The 22,311-nt window shown below is 50.5% G+C and overlaps 3 protein-coding genes across 3 annotated transcripts in view; 2 read left to right on the plus strand and 1 right to left on the minus strand.

Annotated features, from left to right (window-relative positions):
• The window catches only part of LOC308645983 (obscurin-like), a 438,916-nt gene that overhangs the window by 410,360 nt on the left and 6,245 nt on the right, over positions 1 to 22,311 (minus strand). The window lies entirely within an intron of this gene.
• The window catches only part of LOC308646517 (obscurin-like), a gene marked incomplete at its 3' end in the record, with an annotated part of 232,569 nt that overhangs the window by 204,170 nt on the left and 6,088 nt on the right, over positions 1 to 22,311 (plus strand). The window lies entirely within an intron of this gene.
• On the plus strand, positions 1,526 to 9,672 carry LOC308652168 (E3 ubiquitin-protein ligase TRIM11-like; the record flags this gene model as incomplete). The annotated part of the gene is made up of 6 exons (XM_081299908.1): positions 1,526 to 1,588; positions 2,258 to 2,353; positions 2,810 to 3,040; positions 7,119 to 7,141; positions 7,234 to 7,334; positions 8,364 to 9,672. The coding sequence occupies 6 exons, from the start codon at positions 1,526 to 1,528 to the stop codon at positions 8,909 to 8,911; spliced, it is 1,062 nt and encodes a 353-aa protein (XP_081156034.1). The 3' UTR covers positions 8,912 to 9,672.

Genomic DNA, 22,311 nt, shown 5'->3' on the forward strand with positions numbered 1-22,311 from the left:
ACATTTTACATAAAAACTTACCTTGCCTCAGTACTTAAACCAAATTTTATTTAAAATCTTGTATACCAATATGAAATTTTATGTGTATTTCACATATGTAATCATAATATGCATCAATATTAAATTTGCATTTATATTAATACCCATATTTTATGAGATATATTCTTGCATTGCCATATTTACAGAACTTTTAATCACTTGACTAACATTTGACTCTTTCCTGTGTCACAACCTGCATGCTTATATATGTTATCATATGTTATCACAACACATACATTTTTATGAATATTGATAATTCCTGATACACATTATCATTTCTTAACCTTAACCCTAACCCAAAACAAATTTAAATATTAAGCCCTACCTTACCTCAATACCTAAACCATGTTTTATTTAAAAATATGTAAATCAGTATGAATTTTTATGAGTCTCTTGATTTACATAAACATTACAATGTACCATTTATGGGTTATATGCTTGTGTCCCCATATGTAAATAATATTTAATCATCTGACTCAAATTATACTTTTTTCTGTCTTAAAACATGTATGTTTATACACACTTTAATGCCTATTTCCACATATATATATGCTTAAAATATTGAGATTTCCCAATTATTGTTCTTTAACCCTAAGCCAATTCCAAAGAAAATTAAATATTGAGCTTACCTTTATATCTAAGGAGAATTTTACATGAATTCATGTACCCCAATTATGAATTTAAAGTTTATGTTTGAATTTTATTTCAATTTTTAATGTAAGATATTAATATACATATATATATACACATCCCCATATGTACAAAATATATGATCACATGACTCAGAATGTACTCTCCTCTGTGTTAGAAGAGATGTAATATCTTCACATATATTATTTTGAATATTTATATTTCCCAAGGTACATGTTCATTCTTTAATGCAAGCAGAATCCTAAGTAGAATGAAATATTAATCCTTACCTTACCTTTATAAGTAAACCAAATTTCTCTTAAATCCATGTACAATGATATAAATTTTAAAGCTTATTTTAGCTTGTATTTTCAATTATCAATGTTAAATTTGCCTATACATTACATTAAACCATTTATAGAATATATGTTTGTTAGAGTCTGTAAACAAGTCAGGATGGCACCTGGCATTTTGCCAGAGGGAGTGGTTAATGTTAAGGTCTGTAAACAAGTCTGGATGGCACCTGGCAAAATGCCAGAGGGAGTGGTTTGTGAAGTAACGCCAGCGAGCTATTAAGTGTGGAGATTCCTTATTGGTTGACTGCTGTATCTAGTTTATGCTAATTAAGATAAGCCACCAAGTCACTTATTTATAGAACTCGCTGTTCAGTGGTGCACAGAACTAAGAAAAAGTGGAAATGAGAAGTTGGGATCAAGGGCAGAGCAATATAATTATACTGGTCCCAGATCCTTTTGATGATGCTAAGGGCTTGGAGGAAAAGCACTGGAAGTCAAGGGTCCTAGCTGTTGCAGGCTGCCTGAACAACCCTGGCCAGGGCAGCTCATGTGTCACCCACATGTACAGCTCCCAGTTCTGCAGGCCAGAAGCCCAAGGTCACAGTGTGGCACATTTCTATCTGGTGAGGGCTGCTTCTGCTTCTGGTTGCCCTGTATACTCACATGGAGAAGGGGTAGAGGGTTACTGGGGTCCCTTTATAAGGGCACTGATCCCATCGTGAGGCTCCCATCTCGTGACCTCATCACTTCTCAGAGACCCCACCTCCCGACACCATCATCTGGGGTGAGGATTCCAATCTCTGAATTTGGGAGATGTACACATGCAGACCACAGCATCTGACTTAGCACAGGTCTTTATGAACCAACAGGTTGTAAAGAAGAGAAGGGGAGGGAGGCTTGGAGAGTGAGCTGTGTGCTTCCAGAGCCAGCTTGGTAGGGACACTGTCCTGTTCAAGGAACCTGAACACGCAGAGCACTCTGCAAAAGTGAGCAGGGCCTGGGGTAGGGCAACAGGTTTGAGAACCAGACGTCCAGTCCCATGTGAGGAAAAACAACTTGGCCTTCACCATTGATTGATAGGGGAAAAGAGGGTCTCAGCCAGGGTGGCCAGAGGAGGATGCTGCCCATGGAATCACACTGTTCTCTGGGCAGGGTACAGTCTGTGCTCCCAGGAGGAACTTGGGACGAGGTCAGGTGTGAAAGGGCAGATTCCCATGTGCAGGCATGGGCCCTGCCTGGTGTGTCCCAGTGCTGGGCTGGGGTCCATGGCTCTGCCTGGTCTGTCTCCCCAGGGGAAGCTGGAGAAGTCCCTGGAGCACCTGCGGAAGCAAATGGAAGATGCCCTACTGTCCCAGGCCCAAGCAGAGGAGACCTGTGCCTTGTGGCAGGCAGGTGCCAGGCTGTGGGCTCCTCGGAGTTGGGTCAGCAGGTGGGGGTGGAGGATCTGGTGGTCATTGCTGTGGCCTGGCCTCACTGGGACCAAGCCAAGGTGGGTGAGGGAGGACTGACTCTAAGAGTCAAGTAGAATGCCTTGGTTGTAGCGGGGTGTCTTGCCCCCCAGCATCCCTGCTGGGGTCCTGGCACATTTGGGATGGTAGATTGCGGGTGGGAGGAATGAAGCATGAGAGGAGGCCCAGGAATAGATCTGGAAGTCAGTGAGGAGCTGGACATGGAGAGACCCCAGGTGGTGTGTTTAGGGGTCAAGGATAATGGTGTTGGGCCTTGAAGGTGGATTTGGGGTGAGGGTGGGTCCAGATGGCAGGTTTGGGACCCTGGTGCCAGCAGTAGTCTGGCTTAGTCAGCTGAGCTGTCCTGCTGTCCATCCCCCGCCCCCCACCCTGCAGAAAATGGTGGAGAGCCAACGCCAGAACGTGCTGGGTGAATTTGAGCGCCTGCGCCGCCTGCTGGCCGAGGAGGAGCAGCAGCTGCTGCAGAAGCTGGAGGAGGAGGAGCTGGAGGTGCTGCCCCGGCTGCGTGAGGGCGCTGCAAGGCTGGGCCAGCAGAGTGCTCAGCTGGCCACGCTCATCACAGAGCTGGAGGGCCGCTGCCAGCTGCCGGCTCTGGGACTTCTTCAGGTGAGCAAGCCCCAGGCTGGCGTGCACATGGCTGGAGACTGGATTCCGCGAGGGGTGGAGCGCGAGAGTGCAGGCAGTGTGGGGCAGAGGTGACCCAGGACTCAGGTTGGTCTGTGAGGGCTTGGGCCGGCTGTCCCCCGCTGTGAAATGTTGCAGGGCCAAGCGAGGTGCCCAGCCGTTCTCCCAACCCACATCCAGTGTAGAAGAAAGATTGGTTTTTCCTCCCTGCACCCAGATCTCTTAGGTACAGTCTTCTCTTGTATCTGGGAGACACTGAAATCCACCTGGCTGCAGTTCCCTGCCGTGTAATATTGTATATCAGCTGCATGGTCCCCCGTGTGTTTAAGTAGTCTCTAGTGACATACAGCACCTGCTGTATGGAAACGTAGTGTAAACGCAGGGAAAACGCTGGTGTGCCTTCAAGTATGGACATGATTTGTTTTTTGCAAAAGTTTTCAACTCACTATTGGTTGAATCCACAGACGCAGAACCGGTGCATGGGGAGGGTCAAGTGCACTCGCAAGAACCTGCCATTTATCTTCAGTTTTCTCAGGCTCCCCAGGGCAGCTGCTCTGTGGACACAGCAAAGTGGGCTTTGCTTGGCCTGCCTCATGACATGTGTGGCCCTGGAGAACACTCCTGCTCCTCTACTTCTGGCTGCCCTGGATCACCCTCGCCCATCTTTGCCTGGACTCCCCATAGGGGCTCCTGTGTTCTCAGCAGGAAGTCCATGCCCCTTGTCCTCTGTCCCCACCACTGGGCACTTGAGTATCTCCACCCTGGCCTGCTGGCTTAGTCTGTTGTAGCAGAGTACCTGAGATGGTAATTTATGAAAAAGAGGTGTGAAGAGGTTTACTTTGGCTTATAGTCTGGAGGCTGAGAGGTCCAAGGTTGGTGGGTGCGTCTGGAAACAACCTTCTTGCTGGTGGGGAATCTGCAGACACTCATGATCCAATGCCCTCTGGAAGGCCCCACCTCCTGACACCTAATAGAGTGGTCAAGTTCAATTCCAATGGGGATGTTTGAACCATGGCAGGTGCTCCCATGTGTTTTGGGAGAGCTGGTTCTGCTCTGAACCTGGCCTTCTCTTGCCATCTTCCCAAACCAGAACACTTGGCATGCCCTTCCCCACTGTCTTGGTGGCAGGTCAGTTGACCCTAAAAGGCTTGACCATTGCTTTGGGACCTGCTGGTCTTTCCACAGGCTCCATGCCTGAGCCTCCCTGGCTGTCAAGTAGTGGTGACTGCTGAGTGGCCCATGCGGGCTGGAGTCGGGACTCGGTGGACTTTTCTGTAGGAGAGGCCATGGGTGGCCAGCAGGCAGGGCTCTTGCCTTCCATGGGGCAGCCTGCTGGCAAGGAGCCTCCCACTCCAGGTGGCTCTTTCAGGGACAGGGAGAGGTGTCCAGGGGACACTGAACCTGACCCTGTGCGTACCCTGAGCTGCCAGAGGGTTGGAGCCTGTGCAACAGGACTGGCTCAGGAGAAGATGCTGGTCGGTAAAGCAGGGGTCCGCTGTCCAGAAGGCTGAGGAACCCTTGTGGAGGACTGACAGGTTTGTTCCTTAAATTTCTTTAGGTTCATAAAACTCTTGGTTTTTAGCCAGCAGGTAACAAGCACACATTCATGGGGTGCAGTGTTGTATCTTGATACTTTGTGTCGTGTATTTTTTTAAGTTGGGGTAACTTGTCTGTCCATCACTAGGTCCAGTTGTCTTTTCTTTGTAGTGAGCCCATGGAAAACCTCTCTGCCAGCTACTTCGAAATATTCAGCATGATACTGTGAACCACACTTACCCTCCTGAGATCCTGAACATCAGAATGTCAAGAAGGCTATAGGAGGAAGGGGTGATCAGAAAGGGGGGTGCACACGGATTGTGGGGAGGGCCAGGCTTTCACCAGGCAGCCCACCTATGGCCTCCTTCTCCACCTGTCCCCTCTCTTGCTCCTCCTTCCCGCTTACCTGCTGCCTACCTGTTCCCCTCAGTCAGGAGGTTGGCAGCACCTGGGGAAGGTCACCTATTGCCCCAGGGACAGATGCCCTTCGGTGAAGGGGGAGGACCTTGGTGACTTGAACCCACCCCTGGGTCCCGCTGCCCTCCAGGACTCCTTAGTGGCCTATTTTGTGGTGCAGTGAGTTTCCTAAATGGACATGTCTGTCACACCCTTAGGGGTACAGACCCCCCCCTTTTGTAGCCCTGCCCAGGCCACATGACCACCAGGACAGCTGTGCCCTGCTGCTGTGTGCTCACCAGCCTGCACATGCCCAGGCCCTTGCATGTCTATCTTCCAGCCTGTGCCAGTTGGTCTGCCTGGGGCCTCATGACCCTCTAGGAGTCTCCCTTTCCCGTCCAGGTCTGTGTGACCTGTTGCCCTTAACAGTTACCTCCTTGTGTGAGAGAGACTGCCTCTGTCTGCCCCACCTACAGGGAGCCTGGGACCTGGGCGAGCTGGCTTCCAATAACTGGGTGTGTGACTCACCTGGGGCTTCCACATAAAGTCCAGACTATGCCTTAAGTAAGTGACAGGTTTGTGTTCTCATAACCCTGGAGACTGGAAGTCCATGGTGTCAGCAGGTTGGACGTGTTGACTCAATTTCTGTGGCTATGAAACACTTGAGGCGGGTACTTCATGAAGAGAGTTGATTGTTTAACTCATGATTTTGGAGGCTGAAAGTCCAAATCACCCAGCATGGCTCTGTGGGGCCCCTTGGAGTGTCACATAACGGCAGACGTGACAACACTAGCACATCCAGGGGAGAGGCCGCAGGAAAGCAGGAAGCAGGGTGGGGAGGCTTCACCAAGGGTCAGGCCCGCCTTCCGGGTCCACCCTGCCAGCTGCACATACGAGGTCCCCAACCCGGCCCTCAGGAACACACACCATAGCCAGACGATGGCCGCACACGCCTCCTGGCACCATCTTCCCGTGCCCTCCATGGTCAGCACTCTTGTGTGTCTTGTGTCCTGATCTCTTCTTGCGGGCACATGACCCCCATTGGGTAGGGGCCCACACTAATAACTGTTCCAATTTCACTTCCTCTTAAAAGTCTGTTGAAGGCTGGTCCTCACTGCAGCGTGTGGGGGCTCCTGGGAAGTGGTGGGATCCCGAGGGCTCCGACCTCACTGTGGAGTGATCAGGTGATGGTTTGTCACTGCTGGCATTACAGGGAGGTGCTGGTGAGCGCAGGAGGGAGCCTGGTTGGAGGGTGCAGGTCCCCGAGGTTGTACCTGGAAGGGTGTCACTGGTCCCCAGCACTCCCCCACCCCCACCTGTCTGTCTGCCTGCTTCCCAGCTGCCGTCAACTGACACCTTTCCTCCACCACACCCTTCCATCTTGGTGTCCTCTCTCACCCCAGGCCTGAAGTAACGGAGCCACCCAGTGTGACCCAAACCTCTGAGACTGAGTCCAAATGAATCTCTAGGTTGCATGTGTTGGTTTGTTTTGTTTTGCTTTTTTAGTTGTAGATGAACAAATGCATTTGTTTATTTATTTTTATGTGGTACTGAGGATGGAGCCCAGTGCCTCACACATGCAAGGCGAGCGCTTACTGCTGAGCCCCAGCCCCTCTAGGTTGTTTCCTGTCGCTGTGATGGGAAGCTGATGAGCATCCCGCTTCTCCAGATACAGTTGTACTTGGAGGTCCCAGGGGTCAGGACTTCAGCGTTGCATTTGGGGGGCAGAGGGCAGGGGTCTGCCTTGATGTTGAGTATGCTGCTATCACCTGTCAGCCTGAGACACAGGCAAGAGGAGCGTCCAGGAGGAAAGTAGAGCTAGGGCCCTGGGGGGTGGTGGGGCAGAGCCGGAGACTTGAGGCACCACAGGGTGGGTTCCTGGTGGCGAGACACCCGTACATAGTGCCACCCATTTCTAGAAGCCTGGACACAGGCCCTGCCAGCCCCTGGCACGTGGGGGGATGGGGGACACACTCTCCTTCATGTTCTCTGCTCAAGTGTCCAGGCCTCTGCCCAGCATCTCATGGCACATGCTCAGGGTGGTTTTCTGAGCCCAGTGCTGTTTCTGCTGCCCCGGACCAGGTGGCAGGTGTTAGTACTGAGCATGTGTTTTTTCTCCTTTTTACAGGACATCAAGGATGCCCTGCGCAGGTATGAGCCCTTGCCTCACCCAGGGCAGGTGGCAGGGGGTGGGGTGGGGCCTACCTGCTGGCCATGGTGGTAAAATGGGCTGCTTCCCACAGGGTTCAGGATGTGAAGCTGCAGCCCCCGGAGGTGGTGCCCATGGAGCTGAGGACCGTGTGCAGGGTCCCGGGGCTGGTAGAGACTCTGCGGAGGTTTCGAGGTGGGTAGGTGACCAGTGAGACCAGCAGTTGGCACACCCAGCTGTCTGCAGTGTTCTGGACACCAGCAAGGTGTCCCAGTGACTCAGCTCAGCTCTGACCATCTCCCTGGAGTTCTGCAGACCCCACAGGTTAAAGGCTCAGCCCCTTGGCATGCAGGTGGCATCCATAGTTCTGACCTGCCTGCTGTAGATCAGAATTCCCGTGACCCCTGCCTCACATGAGATAATTTGCCTCAATAGATCACAAAACTCAAGGGAACACGGGGATGGAAGACATGGGTAGCCCGAGGTTTGGGGAAGGGTGCAGGTGCTCCGTGCCCTCTCCGAGCACCATCCTCCTGACACCTAGGAAGGTTCCAGCCTGGAACTTGCCCCCCCTGCTCAGGGCCCTTCCCAGAGCTCACTCCTGGCTGGTTTTGGTCGGTCATTGGTCATTGGTAATGAGCTCAGCTCCTCCCCTGCCTAAAGGGCAGTCGGTAGACATGCCTGGACATTCGGTCTTCTGGGCCCTAGACTCCACGGGGCTGTCTAGGACCCACCTGGGCCACGACAGGAGCACCTCTGTGCTGGGCCCTGCCTGGCCTGGAGGTGGACACTCAAAGACTACCTGGCGCACTACCTGGTGGGGATAGCTGCCCTCTCGTCCCAGAGAGGGGTCTTTATGTCACTCTGGGTGTGGCCTGGTCCAGCAGAGCCCAGTGAGGAAGCTGGGCCATAGCTCTCAGACTCGGATTTGGGATTAAAAGAAGGGATGTAGAAAGCACTCAGGATTTCCTACATCATCTGATGTAGAAATGGGGAGCAGTTTCTAGAACATTCTGAATCATGACGAGAATTGACTAGGTGAGGTTTTTCCAGGGAGGTCAGTAGCCTCCTGAGGAAAGCTGATCCCTTTAGCAGGCTGTGAGGGTGGATGAACCTTGGGTGGACAGCACACAGGTTGATGGGTGGGTTTTGCCACCAGGGCCCGAGCAGGGGTTGCTGCCTTGGAGACCACCATGCCTGGTGACCTCCAGCTTCTCTCTTCAGGGGACGTGACCCTGGACCCGGACACCGCCAACCCTGAGCTGGTCCTATCTGAGGACAGGAGGAGCGTGCAGCGAGGTGACCTGCGGCAGGCCCTGCCCGACAGCCCTGAGCGCTTTGACCCTGGCCCCTGTGTGCTAGGTCAGGAACGCTTCACCTCGGGCCGCCACTACTGGGAGGTGGAGGTGGGGGATCGCACCAGCTGGGCCCTGGGTGTGTGTAGAGAGAATGTCAACCGCAAAGAGAAGGGGGAGCTGTCCGCTGGCAATGGCTTCTGGATCCTCGTCTTCCTGGGGAGCTACTTCACCTCCACGGAGCCGGCCTTCTCTCCGCTCCGGGACCCTCCTCGGCGCGTGGGGATCTTTCTGGACTATGAGGCTGGACACCTCTCATTCTACAGCGTGACTGATGGGTCCCTGCTGTTCATCTTCCCAGAGACGACCTTCTCTGGGACACTCAGGCCCCTGTTCTCGCCTCTCTCCAGCAGCCCCACCCCTATGACCATCTGTCAGCTGAAAGGCAGGCCAGGGGACACCCTGGTTCCCCAGTGACTGATGCTCTCAAGGAAGGCCCCGCACCTCCCCAGGGCCCTAGTCATAGAGTCTGGGTTTCTCGGCCATGTGGGGACCCTGGAGGAGGGGAGTGTGTCCTGAGTGGTAGGAAGAACATATAGTGCCTTCTGAGTGCTCCAGGCCCTGGTTCTGGGGACTGCATCAGGGTGCAGGTGGGCTCTCCTCCCTGTGGGCCCTCCACAGGCCCCCTGAACCCTCTGTACCAGCGTCTCTGGCCTCGAGTTCCAAGAGCTTGGTGAGCCTGGCTGGAAGTGCACAGTAGGCCCTGTCCTAGCCCCAGAAGCTCCCTGAACCCCAGCTCAGTAAAGATGCTGGGCAAGGCCATGGGGAGCCCTCCAGCCCCTCAAGGCTTGGTGCCATGAATTGGAGGGCTCTGGATAGGGATGAGGGGACAGCAGACAGAGCCTTCAGGGAGGGGATGGCCTGGGCAGGAAGTGAGGGGACCCGCCTGGTGACAGGTTGTACACGCTCTATATACAGGATGCCTGTTGAGCTGGTGAGTGGCGCTCCAGGTGATATTCCCTGGCTTTACCCTCACACATGCTTCCCTGGCCTAGTGGCCTCCTGCTGGTGGCTGTGCAGGCAACCCCTGTGTACCTCCCCAGGCCTCCTGGCCCGCAACAGGATAGCAGTGACCCCAGGAGAACCCAGGATTGCTTTTGTATTAGGTTGGGATTTTATTCCTGTTTTATTTATTGTGATGACAGTGTTTCCACCCTAAATAAACTTTGACTACAGTTGCCGCCTGCTTCTCCTGTGGGTGAAGAATGGGAACCCAATGGGGCCAGGCTCCAGGGACTACCACAGCCAGGACTGACCCTGGGTCCTCCCCAGCTCTCAGGCGTGACCAACCTTGGTGAATGTTTCCCAAGTGCCTGTGATTGAGTCCTGGCCCACTCTGCTGTTCCTGATGGACTTCCCTCAGGGGCCTGCTAGGTGCTACTACACCAACTTGCACCAGATCACGGGCAGTAAGGTAGTGGCATGGCTTGCCACCTGTCGGCTGACAGTGCTGTGAGTGACTGGGACAGGACAGCCACCAGGGGCTTTGGAGGTGGTCCCAGGACAGCCTGACCATAGGGTGAGAGATGTGGGGTACCGGCTCAGAGAGGGAGCTGACCCTGAGGCTCCTGACTGGAAGTACACATTAGGCCCTGTCCTAGCCCCAGAAGCTTCACAGTCTTCAATCCCACCACCCTTATCGTTGGCCAGCAGCTTCTATGGGGGGTGTGTGCGGGGGGGACATGCAGGCTCTTGCTGGGGCTGGTGGTAGGGCACGCCCAGGTCAGAGCCAGGAGCTGCCCGCTCACTGGGTTTGTCCTGCTCCACCAGAGGGCGATGGTTTTAAGTGGACCTGACTGGCTCCTGTTTTTTCAGAGCCCCACCCTACTTGCCACTATTCTTTTGGCTCACTTGGGGCTTGTTTTGCTCCTGCACTTGACCTTGGTGCCTTGGCCACAGACTCCAGGACAGTGTCCTTGTACTACCCTTTCGACTGTGCTCCTCAGTTCCTCTGCAGCTGCGGCTGCCCCCTTCCCTTTTCCTTATGTTTTGGGATGGCAGCAGGACAGCACTGGAAGAGGTTCTCCACACTCGTTTCCCAGGAGAAGGGGGCAAGCTGCCACGAGCCAGAGAGTCTCCCAGGGCCTCCTTGGAATCCCTGTAGGGGAAGCAGGTAGGACAGGGCCAGTGGGCCAGAGCTGGCTGGGCCGAGTGGCTCCAGTGGCCTCTGGAGCACGGGACAGTCCCTGGTTGTCTACCTGGCCCTGGGTGACCAAAGCAGGGCTGCCCTGTGCTGTGGGCGAAGGCTCTGGGCCTCTGCGGTGAGATGTGCGGTCTGGACAAGCCCTCTGCTCTCTAACAAGTGGCCAGCCCCACAAGGATGGCAGTCTGTCCCTACTCTGGGCAGCCACAGCACCAGAGGCCCGGGATCACAGAAGAACCCTACGGTGGCCGTGGGCTCTGATGAGAGGCTGCCAAGAGCCAAACTGGAGTCCAGGACACGTGTGGGCCTGCTTGCCAAGGTCTGCATCTGCAGGCCCCCTGCAGTCCCTGAGTGGAAGCCTGGCCACCAGCCTGTGCTGCTACGGAGGGACCTGCAGGAGGTGGGCCTGGGGAGGCTTGGTACCAGTCCCCAGCACCATAGAGGAGGTGGGTGGGAAGGTAGGTCATGGGGGCGTGCCCTTAAAGGGGGCCTGGGGACATCCAGTGTCTGGTGAATAGAGCCCCTCCACCGTGCCCCTCTCATGATGTACTGTGCTGCCACAGTCCAAAGCAACAGGGCCAAGTGACCTTAAAGCCCAAATAAACCTTTCCTCTCTTTAATTTGAAGATACATATTCACAGAAAGCTAACAGTTTGCCAATTCACATTTTTCCCCTTATTTTGTACATTGTTCATAGGAGCTATTGAAATCTCTATTACTGTTGAATTGTCTATTTTTCTCTTTAATTTCAACAGATTTTGCCTTGTGAAGTTTGAGGCTGTTTTATCATGTCTTCTTGATGAATCAATCTTTTATCACTATGTATCCATTTGTTTCTAATTTAGACTTTAATTAACATGTGTTGTGCAACATGCAATGATAAAAATCAAGGTAATTAGTGTTTCTGTCTCCTCCAATATTTACCATGGCTGAGCACTGGGCAGCTAATCGCTGGGGAAAAGTGAAACATAGCCATGGTGAGTTGTCATCTGCCCCCAGCTTGAGAGGCTGTTGTTGAAGACGGCGCACTGGCTCCCTGAGCAGGGCCTGCACTGCAGCTGGTGGTGTGGACAGAATGGGAACTGTGCAGACAGGCCAGAGCCTGGAGCCTCTAGACTGGAGGCAATCCGCCAGGCCCCTTGGGGGGACACTGCTCTGCTCTGAAGAGTTGTTCTTTGTTTTCTTTAAGTCCACTCTGTTGGTCTAACGAGGTCAGTTCTCTCATGGTTCTCTTTTCCAGGGTTATCATTTTCTGCTTTTAATTCTGAACTGTTTGTGTCATTTGATCTGAAGTGTGTGTATCTTGTAAACAACACTGTGGTTTGTTTGTTTGTTTTTTTCCATTCAGTGCCAATCTGTGCCTTTTAAAAAATCACATTTAAAAAATTTAATTTCCATGGGCCATGTCTGACTTTCACCTAGAGCACCACGCGCTCTTGCCTGGGTTACGTTGCATGGTTTACGTACTCTAACCTTTGGCTATTTTCTCTCTATTGCATGTTTTGAGTTTATTGTCCCTTTGCCATTTTTTTTGCATCAAGTAATTGTTTTCTAGTGGTCCACCTTAGTCTTTTTTTTTTCCTATTGATGGGGACAAGGCTAGCGATTGCTCTCAGGATTATAATATGAGGGAGATGTAGAAGAGCCTCGGCGTCCAGGGCAAGATGGCGAGGAGGAAGTTGGGGGCAGGTCCAGAACAAAGAGGTCTGGAAAGGGGCTTCTAGGGAGGTCAACTTCCTGGCTGACAAAAGAGCTTGTGGACGCCAGCAGGGGACCCAACCAGACAGACACTTCTGTACTTGTGCTCCTAAGTGGGGGATCCAATATAAAAACCAAAACAGACGTATGGACACAGGGGACGCCAATCAATAATAGTGAGGAGAGCGTGGGCAGGGGAGGAGATAAGGAAAGGATGAAATTCCAGAGACCATAAAAAGAACAGGCCAAAACTCCCCACGGACTCCTGACTCGGGGCCCTTCTCTTTGGAGAAGTCTGTGTCCCCTGCTTTTGCATCACCCCGCTGCTTGCTTGCTGACCGTTGACATGTTCCCATCAGGAGTCTCTCTGTCTACCTCTATCTGTATCAATATGCAACAGAAGCAATTTCAAAAAATCAAATTCTTGAGCTGAAAAACACACTCAGTGAAATTAAAAGCATGATAGAAGGCATCACTAGTATAATAGATCAAACAGAAGAGGCAGTGAGCTCAAAGACAGGTCTCTCAAAAAGTCACCAAGGAGAAAGAAGGACAAGAGGAGGGAAGAAAGTTCCTTTTTCAGACTGCAGCCATATCGATGGATATGATGGGAAGGTTGGGGAGGTCCTGAGAGCGCACATGGCTGACTTGGGTCAGGAAGGACTTGAGAAAGCCATGAGAATGTGGAGCCAACTCAGAGAAAGAGCAGAAAGCTCCCCAAGTCTAGAGAAGGTCACAAACCCAGGTGCCGGGAGAGTGGGGTCCTGGGTCAGGCAGCTGAACCCAGTCCACCCCAAGACCTGAAAGACAGGAAGGTTCTCCAAGGCGCAGGAAAGTGAGCACAGGGTGCCAGGTTGGCCTGCAGCAGACGGCAGCAGGGTGCACACCAGAGCCCAGGCACCACCCGCTGAGAACATGGTGCTCCAGAAATGAAGTGATGCTTCATGTATTTATTGGCCATTCACATTTCTTTGTTGAGACGTATCTATTTGAATCACCCATTTTTAAATTGGATTTTTTGTTTTTGTTAATTTTTTTTAGTTCCTTATATATTTACATTTTAAATATCTCTATATAAAGCTATTTATTTTATATATTTATATGTAAAGCTATCCTTTAGAAATGAAGGAGCAAGAAAGACATCCCAGACAAAAGACAAGAGGATGTATTTCTGCCAGGTCTGTTTTATAAGAAATGCTAAAGAAATTTTTTCAAGGTAAAAGTGATGTTACTGTATAAGGAGAAAACATGGCAAAGTGGTAACACAAAAATATATAAGGAACTCAAATTTTAACAACAAAAGAACAAATAATCCAATTTAAAATGGTGAATAGACACTTCTCAATGAAGAAATGCAAATGTCCAATAAATATATAAAAAATGCTCGATATCTATGTATCAGCAAAATGCAAATCAAAACCAGTGTGAGGCAGCCTTTCACCCCAGCCGGAATGGCTATTATCCAAAACACGAAGTAACAGTGCTACTGAGGCCATGGACGAGAGGGAGGGGCACACTGTTGGTGGAGCACAGAGGCCCGTCAAGGAAGTCAGAGTGCAGTGCACATCGCAAGGACACAGTGAGCTCCTCCAGAGACCCCCCACGCTCAGCTCACTGCTGCCCTGTTCACAGTACTGAAGTGTGCATAGGTAAGGAGCCCATGTGCTGGTGAGAAGTCAAGAGGAAGGGATACGTGTGCATAATGGGTATCATGTGGCCACAGAAGAGTGAAATCCTGTCACTTGCAGGAAAAGGAATGGATGAAAGTGGAGGAGGTTAGGTAGCAAAACAAGCCAGACACCGCCATGTCAAGGTGGAAGCAAAAACCACAATGCTGACCTGAAAGTAGATGAGTGGTTCCCAGGGATCCTGAAGGGCACGGGGCGGGAGTGGACAGAGAGCAGCTGAGTTTCCCTGGTGTGTCACACTGGTGTTAAAGCACTGTACTTAACCCTAGAGGTACGTGCAATTGGTACATGAAGCAAATTAAAATCCAAAGGGAAACATGGGAAGGTATAAAACTCACTGCTAAAAATCATCATATGAACAAATTCAGATTGCTCTAATATTGTCAGTGTGGTACATAGACCATTCATGTATGTAGTACGAAGATTCAAAAACAACACACTTCAAAATAATAACTACTCCACTGTGTTAGAAACAGGTAAGATGGAAAGATGTGAACTGAGATCTCAGAGTGGACGTGTGGGGAGGCCTGGAGGTCAGGCGTGGGGTCTGGTGGTCTCCTGTTCTTTGCTCTTTTGTTTTGACAGTGTGTAGCCATCAGCACGTTGGCTACAGGAGTTGTGGGTTTGCTGGGAGGTGCCCACACGGCACACCCTCCTTCCGTCCTCTCCCCAACCTACTTTGCCATCCCTGGTCTACTTTCAGGTCATTTTCTTTAAGTTTCCACATAGGAGAGAAAACAGTTCTTGTCTTTTTTGAGTCTAGATCCTCTGAACACAGCGTTCTCCAGCTCCATCGTCCCTGCATGTGATGGGATCTCACTCCTCTTAAAGGCTGAGTACCACTCCGTTGAGTGGATAAGCCTCACTTCCACATCCACCATCCTTGAGGGGATGGGCGGGTCCCCTAGCTGGGCCACGTGAACACAGCAGCAGTGAACACGGGAGTGAGGCACCACTTTGCATGACCTTCCCTCCTTCAGATAAGCAACAAAGACTGGGACAGCTGGGTCACGAGCAGTGTGTTCTGAGTCCTCTGAGAGCTGTGGACAGTTCTCCAGGTGGCTGCACTAATCCACACTCTAGCTGCGGGACATGGTGCCCTTTTTTCTCTGTGCCCTTGCCACATCTGTTATTTTCTGTTCATTTGGTGACGGCCACTCTAACTGGGGTGAGAGGGAATCTCACTGAGGTTTTGATTTGCATTTCTCTGGTGACTGCAGGTATTGAAGAGTTTTTTTTTTTAATGTGTTTATGATCCATTTGTATTTCCTCTTTGAAAAGTGTCTATTCAGATCATTTACCTTTTGGGGGCAGGAGGTTGTGGGATTTTGGTTTGTTTTTGGTGCCAGGGATTGAAACCAGAGGTATTCAACCACTGAGCCACATCCCCAGCCGTTTTTATTTATTATTTTTTGAGACAGGGCCTTGCCAAGTTGCTGAGGCTGGCTATGAACCATCTACTGTTTTTAGTAGGACTGATTAGTAGGTTTGTTTTGTTTGACATTTAGTTTGTCGGGTTCTTTACACACTCTGGATATTGATCCTTGTCAATGAATAGCAGGCACATCTTTCTATGGTCCTGTAGGTTGTTCTTCACTCTGCGGATTGTTTCCTTTGCTGTGCAGAAGGCTTTTCATCTGACACAACCCCACTAGCCAGTTCTCCCTTTGCTTCCCTGGACTGTACATCCTGTCCAGGGCATTGCCTTCTGTGCCAGCATCTGGAAGTGTTTCCTCAGAGCTTTTCTCTGGTGGTGTAGGAGTTGGGTGGATTGCTGTGCAGGTGGGCAACGGGGTCTGGTTCCAGTCTTCTCTGTGTGAACACCTTGGCTCCCAGCAACATCTGCTGAGGTTGTTCTCCCTCCGAAGGATGTTCCTGAACCTTGGTCTGAATGCAGAGGCTGAAACTGTGTGGACTGCTTCTGGGTCCTGCATGTTGCACCATGTTGCTTTGTTAGGCCCTTCTACTGGGTGTGTCTTGAGCTCAGCTGCTTCTGCTCAGCATTGCTTGGGCTCTTTGGGGTCCTTGTGCCCCCCTGTGACTTCTAGGATTGCTCTGTCTAGCTCTGTGGAGAATGTCACTGGCTTCAGGGAGTCACATTGAATCTGTAGGCAGCTTTGGGTAACACAGGCATTTAGTAATGCTAATTATTCCAATCCACAGGTGTAGGAGGTGGCTTCTTCCATCTCCCTCCTCAGCATTTGGTTGTTTTCATGTAGAGGCCTTCTGTGTTCTTACGAGGCTCATTCCTGGGCATGTGGTAAAGGTGTTCCTGCTTCCGCTGCCTGACAGGGTCACAGCGTGAGGGATGCTGCAGCAGGGCCGCGCCATCTGGAAACCGGAACCATGGGGAATGTTGAGGGTTTTGTTTATGATCCTCATGATATGGATAACAGGGCATATGTCAATCAATAATAACAGTACGTATCGCCTGAGATTGCAGAAAAATTCCCAGAATGAGACTAAGGATACGATGGAGACATGCCATGAGGTGGCTTCAGTGTCTTTCAGGATACAAGCAATGGTTTTATTCCTCAAGAAATTCAAGGGAAAAGGATTGCAATTCGAGGTTCCTGAGAAAAGAACAATTTGCATTAAGCCCCCCCATTCTAAAGCCACAACCTGTACAACATACATTTCCCCCACCAACAGACCCTCCTTTGCCTTACACAGGAATTCATGATGAGAATGGAAAACACATATTTAATATAAATGGCAAATGGGTTGAGGTGCAAAGCCTGTCCTTTAGTTAAAGATTACAAAGACATAAGAATTGGTGTGCTTTGACCAAGGATCAAGAAAACTCTGTAAGAAAGCAGTTAAATAGGTCATATGAACAAAGGAAATTACCTTGGAAATTAAAAATAAAATAATGTATAATGAACATAGACATATTTTAGAGACACTTCAGAGTAGTAGGCTTTTAAGTAATAGACTTTCACTATTTTAAGTGTGTTTTATTGGGACTTTAGAAGTAAGAAAGTTTATCAATAATCATAGGTATGCTTTAAAGTTAAAGGTTAATGAAATAATTATGTGTATGCTTTAAAGTTAGAAGTGAATAATAGGTCTGGGGATATGCAGTCTAGTTGCATAACCTAGTGTAAGGGTAAAATTTCTAAGCTAATTCTAAACTGCAAAATTAACATGTAAAAGACCCGGGCATTGCAAAGTTCCTCTGCTACACCCAGAACCTGAAATTCCTGAGATAGTTAAGACAACGCCCTACTGGCCATTTAGCCTAGGGCCCTGTGCAGTTTGTCACAGGGCCCGAACCAATCAGTTTAAATGTGTACCCCGCTTAGGAGTGACCAATCACCCCCGCCCGACCTGTTCCCGCCAATGAATGTGCTAATCACTTCTCAGAGTTGTTGTTCAATTTTCCCACGCCTCATGATGATTTGTTCTGATGTATGCAAAGCCCCCCCCACTGCCCTCCCCCCCCAAAATGTACTTAAGCTCTGCTCGACCTCTGCTCTGGGCTCTGGGCTGCTCTCCCTTCTTGAGTGAGCACGGAGCCCCAGCGCGCTGGAATGGATCCCCAATAAATCCCCCCTTGCCATTGCATGGAGCCAGTCTCTTGTGTGGTCTCTTTCTCTGACGCTCCGCCGGACCCTTACACTAGCACCTAGTGATCGAGGTAAAAACATAAAAGCTTAATCATGATTGGCTAAGGTTACAGAAAAATACTTTAAACAATGTACTCAATATCTTAGGTAATCAATATATGTCAGAAAAGATTGTAACTCTTGAAAAGGCTTTGAGGCTATCCATTAATGACCCGAAAAAACACCTGTAAAAAAGGTATTAAAAATAAAGGCCCCTCCGGGGGCAGCAGATCTTTCTGGAGGCTGCTTGTAGCTTGCAACCCGTTGTCCTATCTCTTCTTCTTTCGCTGACGCCACTCCTCCTTCAGGACTTCCGGATTTCTGCTAGGGCTGTATCCCGGCAGGCGTGTGTGTGTGAGGAGTGGGAGTGCCTCTGGATTTCTTGCCAGGGAGTTCACTGTGGCTGTACATACAGTGGCTCCTGACTTTCTAATGTTGGGTTAGCACTCTGCTGCCTGGCGGGATTTGCTCATCTGCTCCTAGAGTCTCTGCGCAGTCTTCAGGTTCTTCTGTCTAGCATCATATCATCTCCAAACAGGGATAGTTTGATTCTTCTTTCCTCTTTGCATGCCTTTCATTTATTTCTCTTGCCTGATTGCTCTGAGTGCAACCTCTAGTAATGTACTCGTGCAAAAGTGGTGCGAGTGGACACCCTTGTCTTGCTCCTGATCTTGGGGGAAGTGCTTCAGTTCTTCTCTGTTTGTGTGATGTTGGCTGTGGGGCTGTCTCTCGCCTGTTATTCAGGGACTTTGTCATGGAGGGGAGTTAGATTCCTGGGTCTCTTGAGATGACCACATAAGCCTCACCTTGGTTCCATTTATGTGCTTTATTAAATGTGTTGGTTTGCAGATGTTCAACCGTCCTTGTGTACTTAAAATGAAACCAAATTGATCATGTTGTATGACCTTTTTAATGTGCCATTAAATTTGATTTGCAAGTATTTGCTAAGGATTGTTGCCTCTGTGTTCATTGAGTTTATTGGTCTGTAGTTTTCTTTTCCTTCTCTCGTGTGTGTGTGTGTGTGTGTGTGTGTGTGTGTGTGTGTGTGTGTAGCAGAGTACAGTGAGGCTTGGTAGGGTGAGCTTGGAAGGCTTCTTTCCTCCCTTTCTATTTATGGAAAGATCTGAGAAGCAACTGTTCCTACTTCTTTACGTCATTGCTGACTCAATCTCACGCCTTGTTCTTGGTCCTCTAAGTTCCTGTGCCCTCTTGATTCAGTGTTGATAGGTCCTGGGTGTCCAGAAATTTGTCCCTTTCTTTTAGGTTTTCCAATTTATTAGCATGTACTTTTTCAAAATGTCTACCACGCGGCCTGCGCAGTGGTTTCATTAATGAGGTTCTAGGCATAAAGTTGGTTAGAAGAGATCGAAATAAAACACACAAACTCAGTTACCTTATTTATATTGCTAGGTCCGAGATGGCTCACCTCTCTGGTTCCCACCTCTAGCCGCCCAGCAGGGCAGCGAGGATTACTCAGGGCTAGCAGGAGAGAGAGAGAGTGAACACGCCGGGGAGTAGCCTTTTATTGGGGAACAAGAGATTCAGGGGAGAATTCCATCCAATGAAGGTTGAGGGGGGGCTGCACTCCAAGGTCAGGGTCAGTGATTGGGTCCCCGGGGTCAGTGGTCAGGCACACCCCCACACGGATGGGCTCTCTCATCAGGAAAGGGCCGGGAAAGCTTCGACACAGCCAAAGCGCCTCAGGCCCTTAACGGGAGTCACCTAATCACATGTTAGAATGGCTTCCCACAAAAATGTTCTCTAATGATCCTTTGAACTTCTGTGGTATCAGTTATAACATCTCCGTTTTCATGTCTAATGTTGTTTATTTGGGTCCTCTCTCTTTTTTGGTTCATTCAATTAAGTATTTGTCAATTTTGTTTATTTTTAAAAGGACGGCTCTTTATTTCATTGCTCCTTTATGTGGTTTTCTTGGTCTCTATTTCACTGATTTCTGCTCTGATCTTTGGTATTCCCTTCTTTCTCCCCACCTTAGGTTGGGCTGAATGGTCCCGTCATTCTGCTCCTGAGTTGCACTCTTGGGTTGTTCACCGGAAGTCCTTGTGCATTCTGATGTGGCTCCTCTGCTCGGAACTTGCTCTTGAGACCGACAGTGCTACACTCCACGACCCTGAGTGTGTGCTGCTTCTATCTTCACTCGCTTCCAGCAAACTCTAATTTCTTTTCTGATTTCTGCCCTATTTGTTGTTCAAGAGCATGTTGTTTCCATGTTCCTGTATGATTTCTAACAATTTTTCTTGTTAGTTTCTAATTTTATTGCATTGCAGTCTGAGAAAATAATGATTTTTTGATTTTTCTGAATTTACTGAGGCCTGTTTTGTGGCCCAAGATGTAAGCTGGCCTTGAGAAAGCACCACAGTCTGATGAGCCTGAATGTCTACGGCTGCTAGAGTGTTCTAGAGTGTCTGTGAGGTCCATGTGGGGAGCGATGTGCCGTGGAAAGCATTGATATTATTCCAAAGGCAGCTTGAAGACAAAGAATCCTTACAACCACTGAGCAAAGAACCCTCCAGGACTTACAAGGTACTCACTCCTCTGCTCACACCTCTTAGCAAGAGTCTAGCACAAACACAGGCAGCCTGTGATGGAGCTTTCTCCACAGGGTCACCAAGATGAGAAAGGTGCGGAGTTCCCGCTCTCGGCAAACCGGGCTCTGGAGACTCTGGTCATGACCACAGCTTCTGTTGGGGTTCTTGTGAAGGGGGCAAAAGCTTGTCCTAGCCAGGAACACCCTAAGGCCCCCCATGAAAGGGACCGAACACTCTCGAGTTCTGAGAGTACCCTGGTTTGAACATTCATCCCAGGAAAACGTGTGCAGCAGAGAGGTGGGCGCTGAGAACATAGGGTCCGTGCCATCCTGAGAGGGTGAGTTCATCCCCTCTCCTGTTTGCCCTGCCTCCTTCTGCCATGTGGTGATGCAGCAAGCGAGCCTGGCCGATGCTGGAGCTCGATTGGAGCCTTCTCCTCCGTCCACGTCACCCACTCCCAGGTGTGCTCTTAGCAACACAAAACAGACCAGATAGGGAGACCGACCGTTAGGAGGCGAATGGTCAGGGGCTCACTTCTTCTTCTGGCAGACAATATCACCTTCTGAGAAAATCTTTAACAGAGCTGAATTCTCTCTCCCAAATGACTGCTTGGAAGTAAGCCAACCAGGAAAGATCACAAAATACTAGCCTTGCTCCATTCGGACTGTTGGCTTGAGATAGCTGGTTTCCCTGGGAGAAAAGGATATAAAAGAAGTATGTGTTGTATAGCTAAGAGTAAGTTGTGATTCATTAAAAACATTTTGACAAACTCGTGAGGTTGGAGCTGAGGGCAGAGGTGAGGATGGGGCTGGTGGCTCACGATGTGGGTGAACTGAGGACGCTTTACTCTTGCATCCTCCTGCCAGGTTTGCACACTATTTCTTCTTCTCCACGGAGACCAGTGTACCGTGTGGCCACCATGCCATTCCTGACTGCGAGGGCAGGCACCAGCCTGCCGCCAGCATCCTCTGCCTGCCCGCCCATGCCCTACCTCCTACCCCACAGCCTGACCGTCTGCTGCCTGCCCTGGTCCACACCCCAGGGCTTCTCACCACGGCTCTGTTAGCAACACTGCGTGGGACGCCCTGTGGGATCCCCATATGTACCCTCTGCCAGCGAACATGATCCAGCCCACCACCATTGGCCCAGCTCCTCCTGCTTGGCCCTGTTCAAAGCCCCTTCCCATGAGTCACACCGTCCACTGCCTGCTGTTCACAGGTCCCCGAATGTCCCCTCAGTGGTAGCGTGGCTGTTCAGTGTCTCCCTCCAGCACTTCAGGCTGAGCTCCTCCTTCCTCCCTAAATACTGCTCACTTCCTCCCAGGAGCCACGTCCTTGGGGACTTGTTTTGTAACATTAGTGTTGAGGACGTCCTGTTGGCTGCTGTCCAGCTCTTGCTTGGCACTGTCCAGGCTTCGAGGCCACCTCTGCACCTCCATGGCACCTGCCTCTCCCCAAGAACCCCCGGCCACGAACCTTGGCACCTTGTCCCTTCACTGTCCTGTTGTGCAGAGACCTGTGGCCAGCACTATGCCACTCAGCCTTCTGTGTTGACCCGATCCCACACAAGGGCAGCCGAGCTTCTGCAAGGACCATCACTTTCCTGCACATGGGTGTTCGTCTTGAGCAGACTCTCCCAGCACCACAGAAATCATTTGTGTGGCTCCAAAAATCCATCAGCTGTGATTCTGCAGTCTGCAGGTTGATGGGCTCGGGGGCACCTTGTTGGGCAGCTTCATTGCCTCAACACAGGTGCTGGCTGTCACTGGGCGGGAGAGGCCCTGCACCTGCAGCCCGTTTGCCAGGACGCTGCTCTGCAGCCAGTGGCTGGGCGAGGACAGGGCAGCCCTTGCTTTTCAGATGCCCTGCTCTGGCTTCTGCTGTCATCCTTGGTTCTGCTCCTGAGAATCCCCTGTCCCTGGGAACTCCATGGTAAGGGTGAGCACATGAAAACTGCTGAAAACCGCTTGGTTTCTAAATTAGAGAGTGTGCGTGAGTGTGAGTGTCTGTCTGTCTTCCATACCATCCACTAACTGTCAGTCTAGATATCGATCCATCCATCCATGTCTATATCCACCTGCTCTGTCTTCCACAGCCACCGACCCATGTGAAGCCCTCAGTCTCTGGTTGAA

Source organism: Spermophilus citellus (genome assembly GCF_964194105.1).
Source record: "Spermophilus citellus genome assembly, chromosome: 1".
Classification (NCBI taxonomy): Eukaryota; Metazoa; Chordata; class Mammalia; order Rodentia; family Sciuridae; genus Spermophilus; species Spermophilus citellus.